The 19,226-nt window shown below is 41.4% G+C and overlaps 1 protein-coding gene across 2 annotated transcripts in view; it reads right to left on the reverse strand.

Moving 5' to 3' along the window:
- Positions 1-2,976: 2,976 nt before the first annotated feature.
- Positions 2,977-19,226, reverse strand: part of dnajc10 (DnaJ (Hsp40) homolog, subfamily C, member 10) — an 80,995-nt gene continuing 64,745 nt past the window's right edge. Inside the window, exons 19-23 of one of the 2 annotated variants that reach the window (XM_078551924.1) lie at positions 17,613-17,666; positions 16,638-16,785; positions 11,024-11,146; positions 8,067-8,183; positions 2,977-4,819 (exon numbers count right to left, since the gene is read on the reverse strand). In XM_078551924.1, coding sequence (XP_078408050.1) covers positions 4,808-4,819; positions 8,067-8,183; positions 11,024-11,146; positions 16,638-16,785; positions 17,613-17,666 — 454 coding nt within the window. In that variant the 3' untranslated portion in view covers positions 2,977-4,807. Of the gene's footprint in view, positions 4,820-8,057; positions 8,184-11,023; positions 11,147-16,637; positions 16,786-17,612; positions 17,667-19,226 lie in introns of both variants that reach the window. The other variant, XM_078551922.1, reaches the window with a different exon arrangement.

Here is a 19,226-nt window from a genome sequence, read left to right on the forward strand (position 1 = left end):
GCAACCTCAGTTTAAAGGGCCTTGTTACGCACAATATTCATTACGGTGGGACAGGGGCAGGAGTCGGGCCCACCAGCCCCAGGAAGTGTATCAGCAGAAACAGATGACCAAGATCTGGTTCTCCACCTGGCTCATTATGAATGCTTGGCTGAGCTCAAAGAGTCTCATTAGCTCTGCAGAGGTCTGTTTGGACAAACTGAAGTTGGACTGTTTACTTTACTTGTTTGACATCTTTATGAAGTTATTAGAAGTTATTCTTTGTGATCTCTTTTGTCAATATCTGTATGTTAACTTGGACAAGATTAAGAGGTGTGAAGTGAAGTAAAGCTTCTGTTACTGATACTTTAATGACACAATCTTATAAAAGTGTCAGACACTATGAACAGCAGTTTTTTTCAAAGCAGGTTTCTGAGTGGGTTTTTAAAAACTCAGCATTTCAACACTTGCCATTGTTATTATATGGCTCATTGGTTCTCTATATAGTGCAGACTGGATGAATGAGCATGGAGGTGGCATGGAAGAGAAATGGGTAAGCCTTTTAATTTATCTTTCAAAACATTCTGAAATCCAGACTATGGTTCGACTGGGGGGTTGTGAACCACGAGTAATGGTGAAGTTGGGCCGGCTCTACGAAAATTGCGGGATCTAAGAGATGCTTATTCCTGCAATGAAACCAGCCATATTAGGAGTGTAGGCTCGCTACCTGCATTCTTAACCAATGCTGGCAAAAATTGCCAGTGCCAGGTATGAGGGTGGGAGTCCTGGAATCAGGTCCAGACCACCATTGTTAAATGGTGAAAATGAAAATCTGGCCTCATTAAATCTGCATTTCCTGCTGCTATTAACCCCTCCAACCTGCAAACATCAGGGTCAATGTCTCACTTTCCTTGCTACTTTTCAACGTGGTTTCAAACTTATGTTCTCATTTGGACCTTGGTCCCAGGCAGCCTCAGAAATGCTTCAGGCAAAAGTATAGTAAAGAAACCTGGAGCTTGCAATTAGACTTGGTATCAGCCTGTAGAAGGTGGGAAGGTGTTAAAGATTTATTTCCTTTCAAGTGAATAATCTTTCTCAGAAAATAGCTCATCAACATCAGCATTATTTTGGTACAAACAGATGATTATTTTCTAGCACTAACCCGTGTTGAGGACTTGGTAATGGTAGTCAAGGAGGAAAATATTTGGTTTAAAAGTCAATTTAAATTTGCATTCAGGCTTGATGATACATGGCTTATGTAAATGCTGATGAAGTCAGTTAACCTGGAAACTACCACACAGAAAGCTGTTCATTAGGCTAAAAGTCAGGGAGAACCAAGTTGCAAAAATACGGACCACGAGCAATAGTTCACGTCCTTGTATCAAAAGTGTCAAGGACAAGCACATGTGATGGCACTTTGAGGGGCTGACTGATTCTGTTGGGTGTTTTGTCTAGATTCCTGGAATGTTAAGAATTGTTTGCGCAAAATATTCTTCCAGCCTATTCGAGAGTCATGTGTGATGTGGGTTTTGATGGTTAAATATAAATCAAGCAGCAGCATATCATATAGCATTTGGTATACAGGTATTGCTGATGTCATTCATGCCTACAAGCTACCACACAAAAACCTGGAGAAAACAGCCCTGGAGTCTTAACTTCCAAACTCAAAGTACAAAAAAAAAGATGCAAAAAGAAAAAAAAAAACTTCCTGAACAAAACGTTTGAAAACCAAAACAAAAATAAAAATACCTGGAAAAACTCAGCAGGTCTGACAGCATCTGCGGAGAGAAATACAGTTAACATTTTGAGTCTGTATGACTCTTCAACAGAACTAAGGAAAAATAGAAAAGAGGTGAAATATAAGCTGGTTTAAGGGGGGGTAGGACAAGTAGAGCTGGATAGAGGGCCAGTGATAGGTGGAGATAGCCAAAAGATGTCATAGACAAAAGGACAAAGAGGCGTTGAAGGTAGTGATATTATCTAAGGAATGTGCTAATAGGTGACATTAAGGGTAGAAAGCAGGACGAGCAAGGTACAGATAGCCCTAGTGGGGGTGGGGTGGGGGGGAAGGGATCAAAATAGGCTAAAAGGCAGAGATAAAACAATGGATGGAAATACATTTAAAAATAATGGAAATAGATGGGAAAAGAAAAATCTATATAAATTATTGGAAAAAAGGGGGATCGGAAAGGGGGTGGGGATGGAGGAGAGAGTTCATGATCTAAAATTGTTGAACTCAGTATTCAGTCCGGAAGGCTGTAAAGTGCCTAGTTGGAAGATGAGGTGCTGTTCCTCCAGTTTGCGCTGAGCTTCACTGGAACATTGCAGCAGGCCAAAGACGGACATGTGGGCATGAAAGCAGGGTGGAGTGTTGAAATGGCAAGCGACAGGGAGGTCTGGGTCATACTTGCGGACAGACCGAAGGTGTTCCGCAAAGTGGTCACCCAGTCTGTGTTTAGTCTCTCCAATGTAGAGGAAACTGCTTTGGGAGCAGCGAATGCAGTAGACTAAATTAAGGGAAATGCAAGTGAAATGCTGCTTCACTTGAAAGGACTGTTTGGACCCTTGGATGGTGAGGAGAGGAGAAGGTGTTGCACCTTCTGCGGTTGCATGGGAAGGTGCTGTGAGAGGGGGTTGAGGTGTAGGGGGTGATGGAGGAGTGGACCAGGGTGTCCCGGAGGGAACGATCCCTGCGGAATGCTGCTGGGGGGGGTTGAAGGGAAGATGTGTTTGGTGGTGGCATCATGCTGGTCTTGCATTGCCATAAGAAAACAGGTCTTCTGACAGCACCCCAACAGCAAGGTGATTGCCTACAAGGCTGCAACAAGTAAAGCACACCAAACTGAAGAAACACACCTTCAGCAAAGGTACCATTCAGTGCCATAAAGCCACCACCACAAAGTATCGTGCAGAGGCTTGTCCTAGTGAATCTACTTATTAGCAACTTGGTGGTGGGACTGTAGTGTGTGAAGGAGAATACTCAATGAAGAATCGGTAACATTTATGAACCATACTCCAATTTTATTAAACTATAACAATTATAGAAACCACCGCAAATGCAACAATTACATAAAAAACCGTAACTTTTCCAGTATTATTCTTTCTGAATTTGTATATGAATGAATAGAGTTTGTATACTCCCTGGAACAAAAACTAGAATTTTCACAGGAGTTTTCTTTTGGTTGTTTTTATAGCTATTTCTTTTAGCACTATTGTGACATAAAGAATGCATCTAAAAGTATAAAAAGTTAAAATGTAGGATAATTTAATTTGGTTGACTTGAATCCTGCAAGGGCTAACTAACACTATACTGAAGTGATTTAAGGCATGTGTAAACTTTCAGTTAGGAAAAAAATTGCTTATTCAGCATGTCAATTAAACAAGACCAAAACCAAAAAGTAAGACAAAAAATTGCATTGGACACTTCCGAAGTAATTCACAAAATAGTTAAAAGTTCATTATGGTCAGTGTTTGCCCAATATAAAATATCAGTGACTTTTCCCTGAAGTACAGCTGCAATACATCAAAATAAACACCCAGGTTTATTTTTTGAATAGCTTCAGCAGTTTTCTATTGAAATGCATCAAATTTCCAAAGATTGACAACACCTCATTTTGAAGAATGAAAAACACTGAAATCTACATTTTTTCATGGAGACCATTAAGTACCACAAAAGCCAAGAACATTTCTTTGTTAGGAGATTTTCCTGCACAGCAAGAAATAAGAATTCAATTCAAGAATCACTGTCCTCTTTCACTACACGAGTCTTAAAACCATGTCAGAAAGTCCAATGCTGCAGTACCCTTACAATTAAAATTCATTATTATACAACATTATGCATTAGTTGACTTTCAAATGTCGGGTCAGATTAACTAGAATATATGTACAGACAATACATTGCAACAAAATATACCTTGAATTTATGGGAAATGGCCACAGTTACAAATGCATTGGTTGTTCAATTTATAAAAAGTGTTCACTAATTTTGCTCAGACCTTAGAGTAAAGCTATTTCAAAAACATTAAATAAGTAAACCATATACTGGATACAATTCAACAAACTGCAGTACATAAAGAAAACTGGTACAAATTTAATTGGCTTTCACTAGCATCAGCAAAATTATGCACTATTGTGCAATACTCAAAACTCATAACTATTTTATTCATTCTCCTAAAAGCTGAAAAATCTGGTATGCTCCAAAACAATGAAAGGGCATCCCAGGTCACTTTACTGTATATCAGAGCCCATGCTTCTTGTTTTAGAACTCATGCACAAGTCAAACTTCCTTTGCATACAAAGCAATCTTTTCCACATAATTTATATCATCAGTGCATAATATTACCAGTGATCCTTTCAACTTGCTACTGTCAGCAAAACAAATTACGGCAGAGAGAGCTGGTAGTGAGAAGTTTCAATTTCCCAATTCATTTACGACATAACTGAATGGAGTGATGCTTCTCAGAGTGGAAATACTAAATGTTCAAAACAGACTCTTCAGAAATATTTTAATCTGAGATAGCAGGCCAACAGATGTCAAAAATACTATTATACATAAAATTTCAAAAATATGGAGTTATCATGGAAGCCTTCACCAGCTTGCCAGAGAGGAATTTACTTGTGCACGTCATTCTACCGTTGTTCATCTAATTTTACTTAAAGGTGAATAACCTAGTTTATAGAATGAGTTTTATTTCATATTCCATAACTGAAATGGAATACAGTTTGTTGTTAGAATCTATTATTTGCTTCATATATTTCGGATTATAGTTGCTGATGTTATTGCTGATTTCCAGCTGACAGTGCGGCCTCTGGAAAGCAATGTGCATCAATTTTATAGTTCATCCTGAAATAGGGAAAAAAAGATTAGAACCAATACAAGGAAAGCAACTTTATCTAAAGGCAAACAAAAAACAGATCAAATGCAATTAACAGATGGAGTACATATTCTTCAACATGGAGCTTGTAAATGTTAAATATCTTAAAATATAAGATGAAAAGTTTCTTGGGCTCACGAACTCACCTTTGGTTTAGGGTTAACCAGTTAGCTTCAGAAATTGTCAATCAAACATGTATTTCAGTCATAACTATTGACAGCTGAGCTAAAAGAATCTATGGCAGTTATTCTCTCTTAGAAATGGTCAACTCAAAATCATAGTCATTTTGATCTCAATTTTGTCTGTCTCATGCTCTTGACAGCATTCAAACATCGGGGTAATTAATCAGAATCACTGCATAGGTGATTTAACAATCTTTCCCGGGATCAAAAAGATGAAAAAATTAGGACAAATCGAAAATGGCTATTAAAGAAATCTCAGTACAACGAATATAATCACTTCCAAGTCACACATTCATAGTGCTGGATTAAACTTCTGGAACGTATTAACACTATTGTGAGAGCACAATCGCCACAAGGGCCACAACAATTCATTAAGGCCCCACCATTATGTTCTCAAGGTAACTAGGCAAAGGCAACAGAAGCGGCCCTGTCAGCTTTTCTCATATCTGAGGAACAAATAACTTGAGAAAAAACTAGATCTGAGCTTGTGATGCAATAGAACTAATTTATTTTAATTTTTCTTATTCAGTCATGGGATTAGGGCATCACTGGCTAGGCCAGCATTTATTGTCCATCCCTAATAGCCCTTGAGAAGGTTTATAAGGTCAGTTTACTTTTCAGAAAGATTTTTTTCTGTTCAACAGGAAGGCAGGCACTAAAATATAGTAATCCTCTGCTTGGAAAATTCACACTGGGCTGACCGTTGCTGCAATATAAACAGGTACTTCTATTATCAGTCAAAAAGAAAGATTTGTTCTCTATCACAACTAACAGGAACCCATCTAACTTTCAATGACCTCCTCCTCAACAACTGGAATCTTATGGTAATTTAAGTATAGAGATAACCAATTATGAACCAAAGTGGGCTGCTAGATCACAACTATAAACACGGCCCTCACAGTCAAGGCCATTCATCTCTGGTGTTCACAATGGAAATAATCATTGTATTATGTCTTGTTAACAGTATCAAACAGGGTTCTCTTGATGGATCAGTGACATTGAGCTATTCAGAACAAGAAAGTTTCAGGTTCCTGGAGCATGTAAAAAAAATGTTGAGGCACTTTCCCATGTTAAAAGGTGCTATATAAATGCAAGCTGTTATTTGATGTCTTGTGTACATGAAGCAAATTAATCTCAACCAAGGCATCGATATTGCCTGGATAGAAAGCAACACAATTATGAAATCTCAAAGGCTGTCACTCTTCATCACTGTCTAGTTACCCATGCCAAACATATACATGTATAGATATGGGATAAAGACAGTATTTTGCTTCATTTGATTCCTCCCGTGATCAGACATTTTGTAACACTGACAGACCCATACCTGAGGAATGGTCACATGAGCAGGTACTAGAGAGCTCTGGGGCAAATAGGATTGAAATGCGTTATAGGTCACTGTTTTCATGAGGAAGAAGAGGTAGTAATTGGCGAAAAGGCAGGAAATAGTATTGAATTCTGTGGGATACTACCTTTAATATTTTGCTTAAACTAATTTAATTAACATTCAAGTAAATAACAATAGATGCAGTATTCTATCGCAGGAGAATATAATGCTGAAAAACATCAACATCGTGACCTGGCAACAGGATGGCACCCATTTTTCTATAACCTATGCAGTATCCTTATGTGATTTAGTTCAGTTAATTTTTACATTGCATATGTTAGTTGACCAAGTATAAAAATGTGATTCCCTCCCTTGCTTGAACAATGCAAGTCATTTCATGGGTGATGAAGCAATTCCAAAAACATTGTCTTGAATATTTTTCTTCCTTTTGGTTTTTTATCTCCCTCAGGTGATAAAATAATTTGGGAAGGAATTATGAAAGTCTAAATGGAAGCTTGATGGAAGATGTCAGTCAATGAGCTGAATGCCCTACACTAATTCCAAATTTACTTGGTTATATGCAAGTTTCTATGGGCCTGAACTTCCTCAGGGTGGCGATCAGAGTCGGATTGCCACTCCACTCCTAGTTACCTACCTGGAAATTTAGCTGCTCCATTCTTGGTTGGCCTTCTGACTCAGGCTGGGTGAGAACTGTGAAGGGCAGAAGGCTCCTGAGGCCGTCAGTCGAGGGCTGGAGAGACGGAGGTAACGAAGCAATGCCCCCGTTTTACAGCACTAGCTGACATAAAGCAGGCAAGTTTAAAAGTCCAGTAGACGTCAGGGAGAAGGTTAGTTTGTAAGGTAAGTGGGTAGGATTGTTGGGGGGAGGGGTTTGGGTGGTCAGCAGGGGGGTGGGTTTCGGTTGGGGGAGGGGGCATGGGTTAGTCGGATGGGCATCAATTAGTGGGGTGGGGTTTGCCTGCTCAGTAGGGTGGGTGGGGCTTGGATGGTCAGCTGTGGGGGCGGGGTGCAAGTCAGTTGGAGAGTTGGAGTCCCATGGTGGGTCGGGGGGTCAGTAGTATAGTTACCCAGGGGTTACAGCTAGTTTTAATTCTTCTAACTTTTCCTGAGTAACTCATCTCGTAATACAGTTGGAACCATCTGAAGTTTACGACTTAAATTGTACTTTCGTTTGGTTCCGATTACAAGGCAATTGCCCAACGAAGTTTGAACTTCCCAAGCAATTGCTGGGCAATCCTTACCTGGGGTCTTCCCCAGCCTGTCTGTGGGGTACCTTGCAGTTATGACGCCTCGGAGCCCGGAGGTTATGGGCCAAAGTGCTGTTTGCTTTAAGTAATATACATATATCTATATTTTCATCCACTTAGAACAAGCTACATTTGTTTGCACATTATCCATTATATACAACAGAGATTCAACTGAAACTGGTTTCTATTGTAAATTATCAATGTGGTTGGTCACCAAAGACTGCATTGATCAACTGAAACATTCTTAAATTTGATTAATACACTATAATTTGGTGTAGGGTTAATTTTAGAAAGTAATGAAAGGAGATTGATGAAATTGGCAAGTAATGGAGAGCTTCATTCTAATAGAACATCCAGAGAAAGGTTTCTCCACTCCAAAGAACTGTTCAGCTTTTGCAAACTAATCTGCACTTTCAAAAAATACAAACAGTACCTTAATTACCTTTTTAGCTGAAAATGTGTCTTCTAACTTTGGTTGAAGTTCCTCTAACCGCTTTCTCAGCAACTGCGATATCACTTTGGCCTCTCTACTATTTATATATTCTCCTGCAGCATTTTTCTGCAAGGCAAAATCATGATATATTTTGTAAAAGCAAAACCATACATACTTGAGAAAAATGAGACAGTTGAAAATAGCTGGCAAGATGATGTTTGTAAGCACTGTGGCATGCGAGGATAGAAGGGAAGTCTTTGCCATAATTCCTCATCCTGCAAATTTTCATGTTCACCAAGCCACGAAGGGGCAGCATTCAGAGGCTAAGCATTTGCCCACATGGACAATGGACGAAGAGGCAGGGAATTTTAATGTTTTTTAAAGACAAAGTTAAAACCCCCTCTGGCTCACATAAAGCATTGGTAGATGTCTATGAGTAAGTAAGATGCGTTTCTATGGGTGTGCAATGGTGTCGGAGGTGCAGGGTGGAAAAAGGCAAAAAGGTCAATGTAATACTAAGTGAGCCATCTTTCTCTATCTAGTTTGGAGTGTTGACAAGGTCAGGGATTGAGAAATAAAGCAAAACTAAAAATGAAAATCTTCTGATTAAGGAGCTGGATCTTGTTGCAAAAATAATGGCAGATTAACATATGCTATTACTAAAATGCAAATCAGCCAACACTCCAGCAGATTAAGAGATAAATCATGGGCAGAATTTTCTGCCTGTCGGGCGGGTGGGCCCGACTCAATCGCCAGTGGGCACGGAGCTGATCGCCGCCAGCGAAGCGGGCCGCACCGCCATTTTATGTAGGTGGGCCAATTAAGACCCACCCAGTGTGACGTCCGCCAGGAAGCGCTATGCGCTCCCTGCGCGGGCGGGGGGGGGGATTCCCTAGAAGCGAGAGTGCGCTCTTTTGCGCATGCGCACAAAAGAATGCACATCTCCCTGAGGCTAAGTGCAGCCTCAGGGAGATCGCCTGGACTTTGAAAAATATTAAAAATAGAAAAAAAGAACTTCCCTTACATGTCCCCCTCATGTGACAATGTCACATGAGTTGGGACGGGTTCATAATTCACAGAACAACTTTATTACAATTTTTAAAACCCTGCGCGAAACTTCATCCTGCCGGTGGATGAGGTTTCATGTTTGCTCTGTTTGCCGCCGGGGCTCCTGGCCGACCCGCCAACCTTAAGGTTGGACGGGCAGGTCCTTTAATTGTTTAAATGATCCTGTCAATGGCCTCAAGTGACCACCGACAGGTCGGTGGGCGCGTAGCTGATTTTGCTGCGCCCCCGCCTTCCTGAAAATTTAAATGGGGCGGGATGACGTCAGGGGTTCCGCCCAACGTCATTTTACGCGTCGACGAGTGGGCCCCGCCCCCTGCTCGCCGACGGCGAGATTCTGCCCCATGAGCTGTGAATCTTCAGAACTTGCTGGTCCATTTATTTCGCACAAAAGGTGTGTCACACTCAAAGTTAGGGCTAGATTTTGTTTTTAAATTCATTCTTGGGATGATTTATTTCTCATCCCTAATTGCCCTTGAGGTGATGGGAAACCACCCTCTTGAACTACTGCAGTCAATGTGGTGTAGGTACACCCACAATTCCAGGATTTGGACCCAGCGATAGTGAAGGAGCGGTGATATAGTTCCAAGTCAGGATGGTGAGTGACTTGGAAGGAAACTTTCAGTGGAGGTGTTGCCACGTCTGCTATCCTTGTTCTTCTAGGCGGTAAAGGTCATGGGTTTGGAAGGTGCTGTCGAAGGGGCCTTGGCAAGTTGCTGCAGTGCATTGTGTAGATGGTACACACTGCTGCCACTGTGTGCCAGTGGTGGAGGGAGCGAATTTAAGGTGACGGATGAGATATTGAACAAGGTGGCTGCTTTTTCTTTGACAGTGTCAAGCTTCTTGAGTGTTGCTGGAGCTGCACTCATCCAAGCAAGTAGAAAGCATTCCATCACATTCCTGACTTGTGCCTTATAAATGGTGGACAGGGTTTGGGGAACCTGGAAGTAAGTTACTCACTGCAGAATTCCCAGCCTCTGACCTGCTCTTGTGGATACAGTACTTACTTGGCTGGTCTGATTAAGTTTCTGGTCAAAGGTAACCCCTAGGATGTTGATGGTGGAAGACTCAGCAATGGATGTCAACGGGAGATGGTTACGTTCTGTCTTGTTGGAGAAGGTCATTGTCTGGCACGGGTGAAAATGTCACTCGCCACTTATCAGCCCAAGCCTAAATGTTGGCTAGGTCTTGCTGCATGCGGGCAAGAACTGTTCCAGAATCTGTGGCGTCGTGAATGGTACTGAACACTGTGCAATCATTAGTGAATATCCCTAGTTCTGATTTTAAGTTGCAGGGTAGGTATTTGATGAAGCAGATGAAGATGGCTGGGCCTATGAAACTACCTTGAGGGACTCCTGCAGTAATATCCTGGGACTGAGATGACTGGCCTCCGACAACCACAACCATCTTCCTTAATTCAACTGAACAGTGCGAGTACTATTTTAATAATGTCATAATTGTTATTGCAATGAAAAGAGACTTCTCTGGCCTGGAAAGTGAAAAATTAAACTGTTCAACCGTATTCCTGCTCGAAGTAAATTGTTGTGAAAAGATTTTAAAAATGTCCAATTTAATTCCTCCCCCCCTACTTTTCCTTTGTTTCTTTTTTTCTCTCTCTTAATCTAATCTTTCTTACCCTCTTTCTGTACCTGACTGGACTGAAATTCATGTGCCTTCTTTTGTTCCTTTCTCAATCTTTAAATCTCACTGGTTAAGGAGATACACTGTTGGTCCCACTGCTCACTATGGTCTCAGTCCAGATGCTCTCACCACCCTGTTATCAGCTTGCACTTCCAGCAAGTTATGGTGCAAAAGATCTTTGACCTGAGGGTGCAGAGAAAAGTCTAATGGCATGCTCTGTATGATGTCCTGTTCCAGCAAGAAATGGCCCAATTGTTTACCTTCTTTTTTCCTTGGAATGGATAGAATTTGACTGTAGGGTAAGCTCGGATGCCAGCTGTTTGGCAAGTATGTGGGTTATTCTGACAGTCCATCTTTCCTGCTTTTACTTCGCCTTTGATTGACTGTTAAAAAAAAAAGACAAATGTATTTAATGTACAAAAGCAAAAAGGCTACAAATGCTGGAATTCTGAAATGTAAACATAAAATGCTGAAAATTTTCAGCATGTCAGCAGCATCTGTGGAGAAAGAAACAGAATTAATATTTCTGCGTGACGACCAATTGCCAGTTCCTAACAGTATTAAATGGATAGTGTACGATCATTTTCTTTACTTCCATCGATAACAAAGCTGGCTGTCTAATTAGACATACGGCTAAAAAAACACAATTTTGCACAAGTTCCAAAGGAAGCCCTGCACTCTACATTTCTTCGAGTTTACTTATTTGTAACAATCCCCATTGTATTGTTAAAGTGTCACTGGGCAGTTAATTTAAGAATCACAATATATGAAGGTAGTTATCAGCTATTTTGATAATTAATAGTTTTCTTACATACACAAGTACCAACGTACTATAAGGCATAGATACAACAAGCACTCATGCTGAGTCAAAGTTCACTTTCAATGAAAAGTTGAGTAATTGCAATTTAGGAAAATTGAGATTTATACCTAGCTGCAACCAACATTCTGTCCTGCTCAATGAATATATTTTTAGTAAACATTCATGAAACTCCCTAAGCAAGAGGGATAAAGACAGTTGATTGGACTGGGAAAATACAAAAATGCAGTCCAGCTGTGAGGAAATTAACATCCATGTTGCGCACATAACTTTATTACAAATGTGGGACAATTCTTAAGATATTTTCACATTTGTGGAATTTTCAATAGAAAAAATTATTTGAAAGTTTGTAATGCAATAATTTTTACATCAACTACAACTCCCTATATAATTAGCGTGAACTGCATACATTAATAATGGATGGATAAACAGTTCTCAAAACGCGTTTATAACTGTGGATATCGCTGCAGCCTATTTTGGAACAGTAACCTTTGTTTTTACGCTTAGGGAAGGATTTTGCCCTTGGCGGGCGGGCTCGGCCGGGGCAGTCGGGAAGCTGACCGCCGCCCGTGATTGGCACCGGACCTTGATTTCATGCTGGTGGGCTGATTAAGGCTCACCGAGCGTGAAATGCGAGCGGCAGTGCTCAGCGCTGCCTGTGCCGGGGTGGTGGGGGTGGGGGAGGAGGGCCCAGGAGCTGGCCGCACACGAACTTCGCACGCGATATGAAAAAAATTTTTTAAAATAAAAATGTAATGAAACATGTCCCCTCATGTGACTCTGTCACCTGAGCAGGGATATGTTATTAATGAAAAATTAAAGTTTTTATTTTTTTTTTGCTTTTGGAAACCTCTTCCCACCTGCGGATAAGGGTTCCAAAAAAATGCAAAGGCCGCTTGACCTTTTCACCTATCTGCCAACCATTAGGCTGGCCTTAACAGGCCTTTTAATTGTTGGTGGGTGCACTGCCAGCTCTGGCGCGTGTCTGTCAACTAAACTATTGTGCGACTGTGCATTAACGTTGGCATGCTCGGCCGACATCAACGCACGTCATTTCACGCTCGAGCGGGTCGGGCGCGCGCCCACCCACCGAGCGAAAATTCTTGCCCTTGGAGTAAGAAGGCAGATTCTGCATAAAAGTATACCCAGATGGCTATAGAGTCTGATAAGGAGTAAGCATACAGTGGTAACAGCCTGTTATTCACAAAACAGAAATCTGCTCCCTTGTCTGAATAGCAGAATTATAAACTATCTCCACTGATCTATAATGCTGCTGGTTCCTACAACCTGTGCTTGTTTTATATCATTCATCACAATCTACGAAGGGAAAACCAAATGCTCGCAGGCTTAATGAAATAGCAATTTCGGTTAAAATACACAACCCAATTTTCAGGTAGCCAAAAACTCAAGGGGCTGACTTTTGCCATCAACGAGTGGGGGGGACCTGCTTGCCGACGCGGGATGACGTCGGGGGAACCCGTTGTCATCCTGCCTCATTTAAATTTTCAGGAAGGCGGGCCCGCAGCAAAATCAGCTGTGCACCCGCCGACCCTGTCAATGGCCAATTGAGGCTATTGACAGGATCATTGAAACAATTAAAGGACCTGCCCCGGCGGGGAATAGAAAAAACATGAAACCTCACCCACCTGCGGGATGAGGTTTCATGTAGGGATTTTTAAAAAGTTTAATAAAGTTTTAGTGTAATTAATGAACAGGTCCCATCTCATGTGACATTGTCATGTTAAGGGGACATGTTAAGGATTTTGTTTTTCTATTTTTAACCTTTTTAAAAGTGTCAGCGATCTCCCTGAGGCAGCACTTAGCCTCAGGGAGATGTGCGCTCTTTCGTGCACATGCGCAAAAGAGCACACTCTCGCTTTTAGGGAATCTCCCCCCTGCATAGGGTGCGCTTGGCGCTTCCCGCTGGACGTCATGCTGGGCGGGCCTTAATTGGCACGCCCACTTAAAATGGCGGCAGGGCCCGCTTCTCCTGCGGGGATCGGCTCCTCGCCCACCGGAGATTGCCCAAGATGTCTGGGGAAAGAAAGGTGTGTTGCCTCTTGCTTGAAATTTTTTGCAAAACAATATTATTCCTGGTAAAGCTTTTGGTCTTTCCACACCATCCTTTTGATAAAATGAGGGAAGTGTGCTACAGTGATGTCTCTGGTTTACATCTGTACTGTTCAGTGACTGCAGCAAAGGACGGTATATGAGATTGCAAGGATGGGTTAAACTTCTGCTATTTAGCACTTTACTTGGAAATTGAATTTATATTATAGCCCTGTCTTGATTGCGGAACTGTTTTTACCAATGAACACTAACAGTAAGTGAGAGATATATTTAAAATGAAATTTTAGATTGGGTTATGGTAGACTAGTGGTTATGGTACTAGGTAGTTCCAATCCTATCATGGTATGCTGTGAAACTGAATTTAATAAATATGGTAATCCTCTACACTGATAGCATGGACAAAAAATATGAGGAAAGCTCATCATAAAGATGAAAGGTCATCATAAACCTAACTAGCTCACCACGTCCTACAAGGCAATTAAACCTTCCACTACTCAGTTTGGCCTACGCATAATTCAAGTGCTATATTACGTGGTTAATTATTTTTCCTTCAGGGCAACCAAGGATAGGAAGTAAGTACTATCTAACCTGCATCATCCACATGCCAAAAATAGATTTAAAAATTTTTTTCCATTGCACTTTGAGTCACTTATAAATTGCTAATTTGTAAACACTTTTTTATTCAGCATCACTGAATTGTTACAGTGCAGGCGGAGGCCATTCAGCCTATCGTGTCTGCACCAGCTCTCCGAATGAGCAATTCACCTGGTGCTACTCCCCTGCCTTCTCCCCGCAACCTTGCACATCGTTCCTTTTCAGATAACAGTCTAATTCCTTTTTGAATGCCTTGATTGAACCTGCCTCCGCCACACACTCAGGCAGTGCATTCTAGACTTTAACTGCTCGCTATGTGAAAAAGCTTTTCCTCATGTTGCTTGTTTCCTCTGCCAATTACTTTATACCTGTGCCCTCTCATTCTTGATCCTTTCACAAGTGGGAACGGTTTCTCCCTATCTACTCTGTCCAGACCCCTCACAATTCTGAAAATCTCTATCAAAATCTCCTCTTAACCTTCTCTTCTCCAAGGAAAACAGTCTCAACTTCTCCAAAATATCTTCATAACTGAAGTTCCTCATCCATGGAACCATTCTGGTGAATCTTTTCTGTACTTTCTCCAATCTTTTCCTAATGTGCAGTCCCCAGAACTGGATGCAGTACTCCAGCTGAGGCCAAACTGTTGTTTCATACAAATTCAGCATAACCTCCGTGCTCTTGTACACTATGCCCCTATTAATAAAGCCTCAGATATTGTATGCTTTATTAACCGCATTCTCAACCAGTCCTACCACTTTTAATGACTTATTACATCCATATATACACATATACACCCAGGTCCCTCTGCTCCTACAGCCCTTTTAGAATTGTACCCTTTATTTAATATTGTCTCTCTGTGTTCTTCCTACCAAAATGAATCATGTCACACGTCTCTGCATTGAAATTTATCTGCCATTTGTCCACGCGTTCCACCAGCTTGTCGATGTCCTTTTGAAGTTCTACACTATCCTCCTCACTATTCGCAATGCTTCCAAGTATCATATCATCTACAAATTTTGAAATCGTGCCCTGTAAACCAAGGTCTAGGCCATTAATATGTATCAGGAAGAGAAAAGGGTCCCAACACTGATTCCTGAGGAACTCCACTACGAACCTTCCTCTAGCCCGAGAAACATCCATTAACCAGTACTCTTTGTTTCTTGTCACTCAGCTAATTTTGTATCTAGGGGCAGGATTTGTAGGTCAGAGTGGGAACTGAGAGCTGCCAGAGAATGGACCGCTGCCTGCAATCGGCCCCCAAGCGCAATTTCACGCTGGCTGGCCAATTAAAGGCCAGCCAGCATGAAACATGCGCTGAAATGCTCAGCACTGCCAGGGTGGGGGTGGGGGGAGGGCAGGCGATGACATAAGCATGGGCACCTGAACCTACACATGATGAAAATTCAGTCCATACATTTAAAAAAAAATTTAATAATGGAAACCTCATCCCGCCCTTGGATGAGGTTTCATCAAAATGCAAAGTCCACCTAGCAGATTCACCCGTCCGCCAACCGCAAGGTTGGATATTCCACGATAAATCGGGGACAATTGGAACTTTAATGGGCTTAATTGCCCTCTTAATTGTCGGTGGACGTGCTTCTGAATTTTGCGCCCACCCGCCAACTGAAATATCGTGCGAGCACGGGATGACGTCAGGACGCTTGCCCTACGTCATCCTGCTCTATTTTACACTTGAGCGGGTCGGGCGCGTGCCTGCACGCCGAGCTAAAAATTCTGCCCCATGTTGCTGCTGTCCCTTTCATTCCATGAGCTATAACTTTGCTCACAAGTCTGTTGTACGGCACTGTACCAAATGCCTTTTGGAAGTCCATGTACACCACATCAACAGCATTACCCTCAACAACCTTCTCTGTTACCTTTTCAAAAAACTCCAGCAAAGTAATTAAACACGATTTTCCGTTAAATCTGTGACTTTCCTTAATTAATCCGCATTTGCCTGTGTGGTTATTAATTCTGTCCTGAAGTTTCCCCACCATTGAAACTGACTGGCCTGCAGTTGCTAGGTTTATCTTTACACCACTGTTTGAATAAGGGTGTAATATTTGCAATTCTCCAGTCCTCTGACATCACCCCTGAGTTTAAGGAAGATTGGAAAATTATGGCCAGTGTCTCTGCAATTTCCACTCTCACTTCTTTCTCCTTATCCTTGGATGCATTTCATCCTTTAATAGCTTTAAAATAATTTTATATGTTTATAAACTTAATAAATGCTTCCTGTAAGGTACACATATTGTCTGTGCATTCGTTTTTGCGACACTTCTCTCATTTTGTTAAAATGATGTTGTAGAAAGCCCAAACGCTTCACCGGTAATAATGGCGTTTTCTGAAAACATTAAGCATACCTTTATAAATTTCTACCATATGATATTTACCTTAGCTAGAAGTTCAAACTCTGGAGCAAAGTTCTGGCAAGGGCCACACCAAGGTGCATAGAAATCAATCACCCAGTGATCCTTTCCTTTTAATACTTTGTTTGTAAAGTCTTCTGGTGTTAATTCTATAGAGGTTTGTGGAAGAAATCTGGGTAAAGAAGAAAAAGATAAGTTAAGTGAAAGAAGTTGGTCAAATGAAACATATGAGGGTAAAACAAAGGAATGTTTTCAACAGTTCATTGCCTGTGACATTTTGCCCTTCACTCAGTTGCAAGCAGAGTTACATGGGAACTGCAGTGAATCATTCCATTCATTTCCTTGAGCTTGCTGCGCCATATGATCAGATTGCAGTTGATCTGTATCTCAGCTCTATGTATCCACCTTTGATCCATATCCCTAATAACTTCACACAAAAAAAAACAATTGATCCCGGTCTTGAAATTTCAATTTACCCTCAACACCCGCAGCTTTTTGTGCAAAAGGAAGTTCCAGATTCCACTATCCCTTGTGTGAGAAAGTGCTTCCTATTTCACGCTTAAATTGCCTAGCTCTAATTTTAAAGCTGTGCTTCTTCCTCCAGATTCAACCCAGAGAGAAATAATTTCTCTATACCCTCCCTATTGAATCTCTCAATTATTTTAAACATGAGTGGATTACCTCTCAAGCTCTCAAACTCAAGAAAATGTAGGCAACATTTATACAAATAATACTCATACTTAAACCCTTTAGCTTTAGTATCAGAATCTGTTTGCAGCTCTCCAAGGCCAAAACTGTCTGCCTGAGGATACATAAATGCAATTTCTGAGAATTGTGACCTTGACCGGTTTCCACTGTTATTTGAAGCACTACAGCACTAAATTCCCATCTTTAATCATCAGCTGGTTGCTGACTAACAGTTAAGCATTTGAATATTTTAACTCTTGTTTTCAAAATTTGCAATATATCTTTACATTCAACCAAAACATGGAAACTTACCCCAATGCCCAAGACCCAAGTGACTCCGCATTCCTGGACCAACCAGAATAGCTACTGTGGGGGGAATAGGAAACTGTTACAAGCTGTAACTTAAACCAAACGATGGAAACAAGTTAAAAGCAAAATACTGCGGATGCTGGAAATCTGAAATAAAAACACAAAACGCTGGAAAAACTCAGCAGGTCTAGCAGCACCTGTGGAGAGAAAAAAGTTAACGTTTCGAGTCCATATGACTCTTCGGAGCGAAAGAGAAGTAAAAATGTGATTACATTTATACTGTTTAATGGGGGTGGAGCAGGTGAAGCTGGATAGAAGGCCAGTGAAAGGTGGAGGCAAAGGAGAGATTGCCAGAGATGTCATGGACAAAAGGACAAAGGGATGTTAATATTAGCAGTACTGGCTAAAGGAGGTGCTGAAGGTGGCATTAAGGTCAGAAAGCAGAATGTGATTATAGCAGGACAAGGGTAAGCACTCTGGAAAGAACAATATGAACAAGTGACACCAAAATAGGTGGGAAAGTAAGTTGCAATGAAGAAATAAGAAATTTACAAATGGATATGGACAGATTAGGTGAATGGGCCAAAATTTGGCAGATAGAGTTTAATGTGGATAAGTATGAGGTTATCCATTTTGGTTGGAAGAATAAAAAGGCGACTTATTGTTCAAATGGAGAGAAACTTCAGAATGCTTCAGTGCAGAGGGATCTGGGTGTCCTCGTACATGAATCGCTGAAAGCTAGAATGCAGGTACAGCAGGTAATAAGGAAGGCAAATGGAATTTTGGCATTTATTGCTAAAGGAATAGAGTATAAAAATGGGGAAGTGTTGTTGCAACTGTACAAGGCATTGGTGAGACCGCACCTGGAGTACTGTGCACAGTTTTGGTCCCCTTACTTGAGGAGGGATATGGTTACATTGGAGGCGGTTCAGAGGAGGATCACTAGATTGATTCCAGAGATGCGGGGCTTGTCTTATGAGGAGAGATTAAGCAGTTTAGGCCTTATCGCTAGAGTTTAGAAGGATGAGAGGAAATCTAATTGAGGTATATAAGATGCTAAAGGGGATAGACAAAGTAGACGTGGAGCGGATGTTTCCCATTGTGGGGCATTCTAGAACGAGAGGCCATAGTTTTAGGCTAATGGGTTGGTAGATTTAAAATCAGAGATGGGGAGGAATTACTTTTCTCAAAGGGTCGTGAATCTGTGGAATTCACTGTCTTAGAGTGCAGTGGATGCCGGGACGCTGAATAAATTTTAGGAGGAGATAGATAGATTTTTAATTAGTAATGGGTTGAAAGGTTATGGGGAGAGGGCGGGAAATTGGAGTTGAGGCCGAAGTGAGATCAGCCATGATCATATTGAATGGTGGGGCAGGCTCGAGGGGCTGAATTGCCTACTCCTGCTCCTAGTTCTTATGTGACAGATGGCTCTTGTGGGTGTGGGGCGGATGGAGGGGATGGGGGTGGGAAAAAAGATATCTTTTTTCCTTTTCCAAAGGATCACCCCTTTGTCCTTTTGTCCATGACATCTCTGGCAATCTCTCCTTTGCCTCCACCTATCACTGGCCTTCTATTCAGCTTCACCTGCTCCACCCCCCCTTAAATAGTATAAATTTA

The sequence above is a fragment of the Cetorhinus maximus genome, chromosome 11 (assembly GCF_964194155.1).
Source record: "Cetorhinus maximus chromosome 11, sCetMax3.hap1.1, whole genome shotgun sequence".
NCBI lineage: Eukaryota > Metazoa > Chordata > Chondrichthyes > Lamniformes > Cetorhinidae > Cetorhinus > Cetorhinus maximus.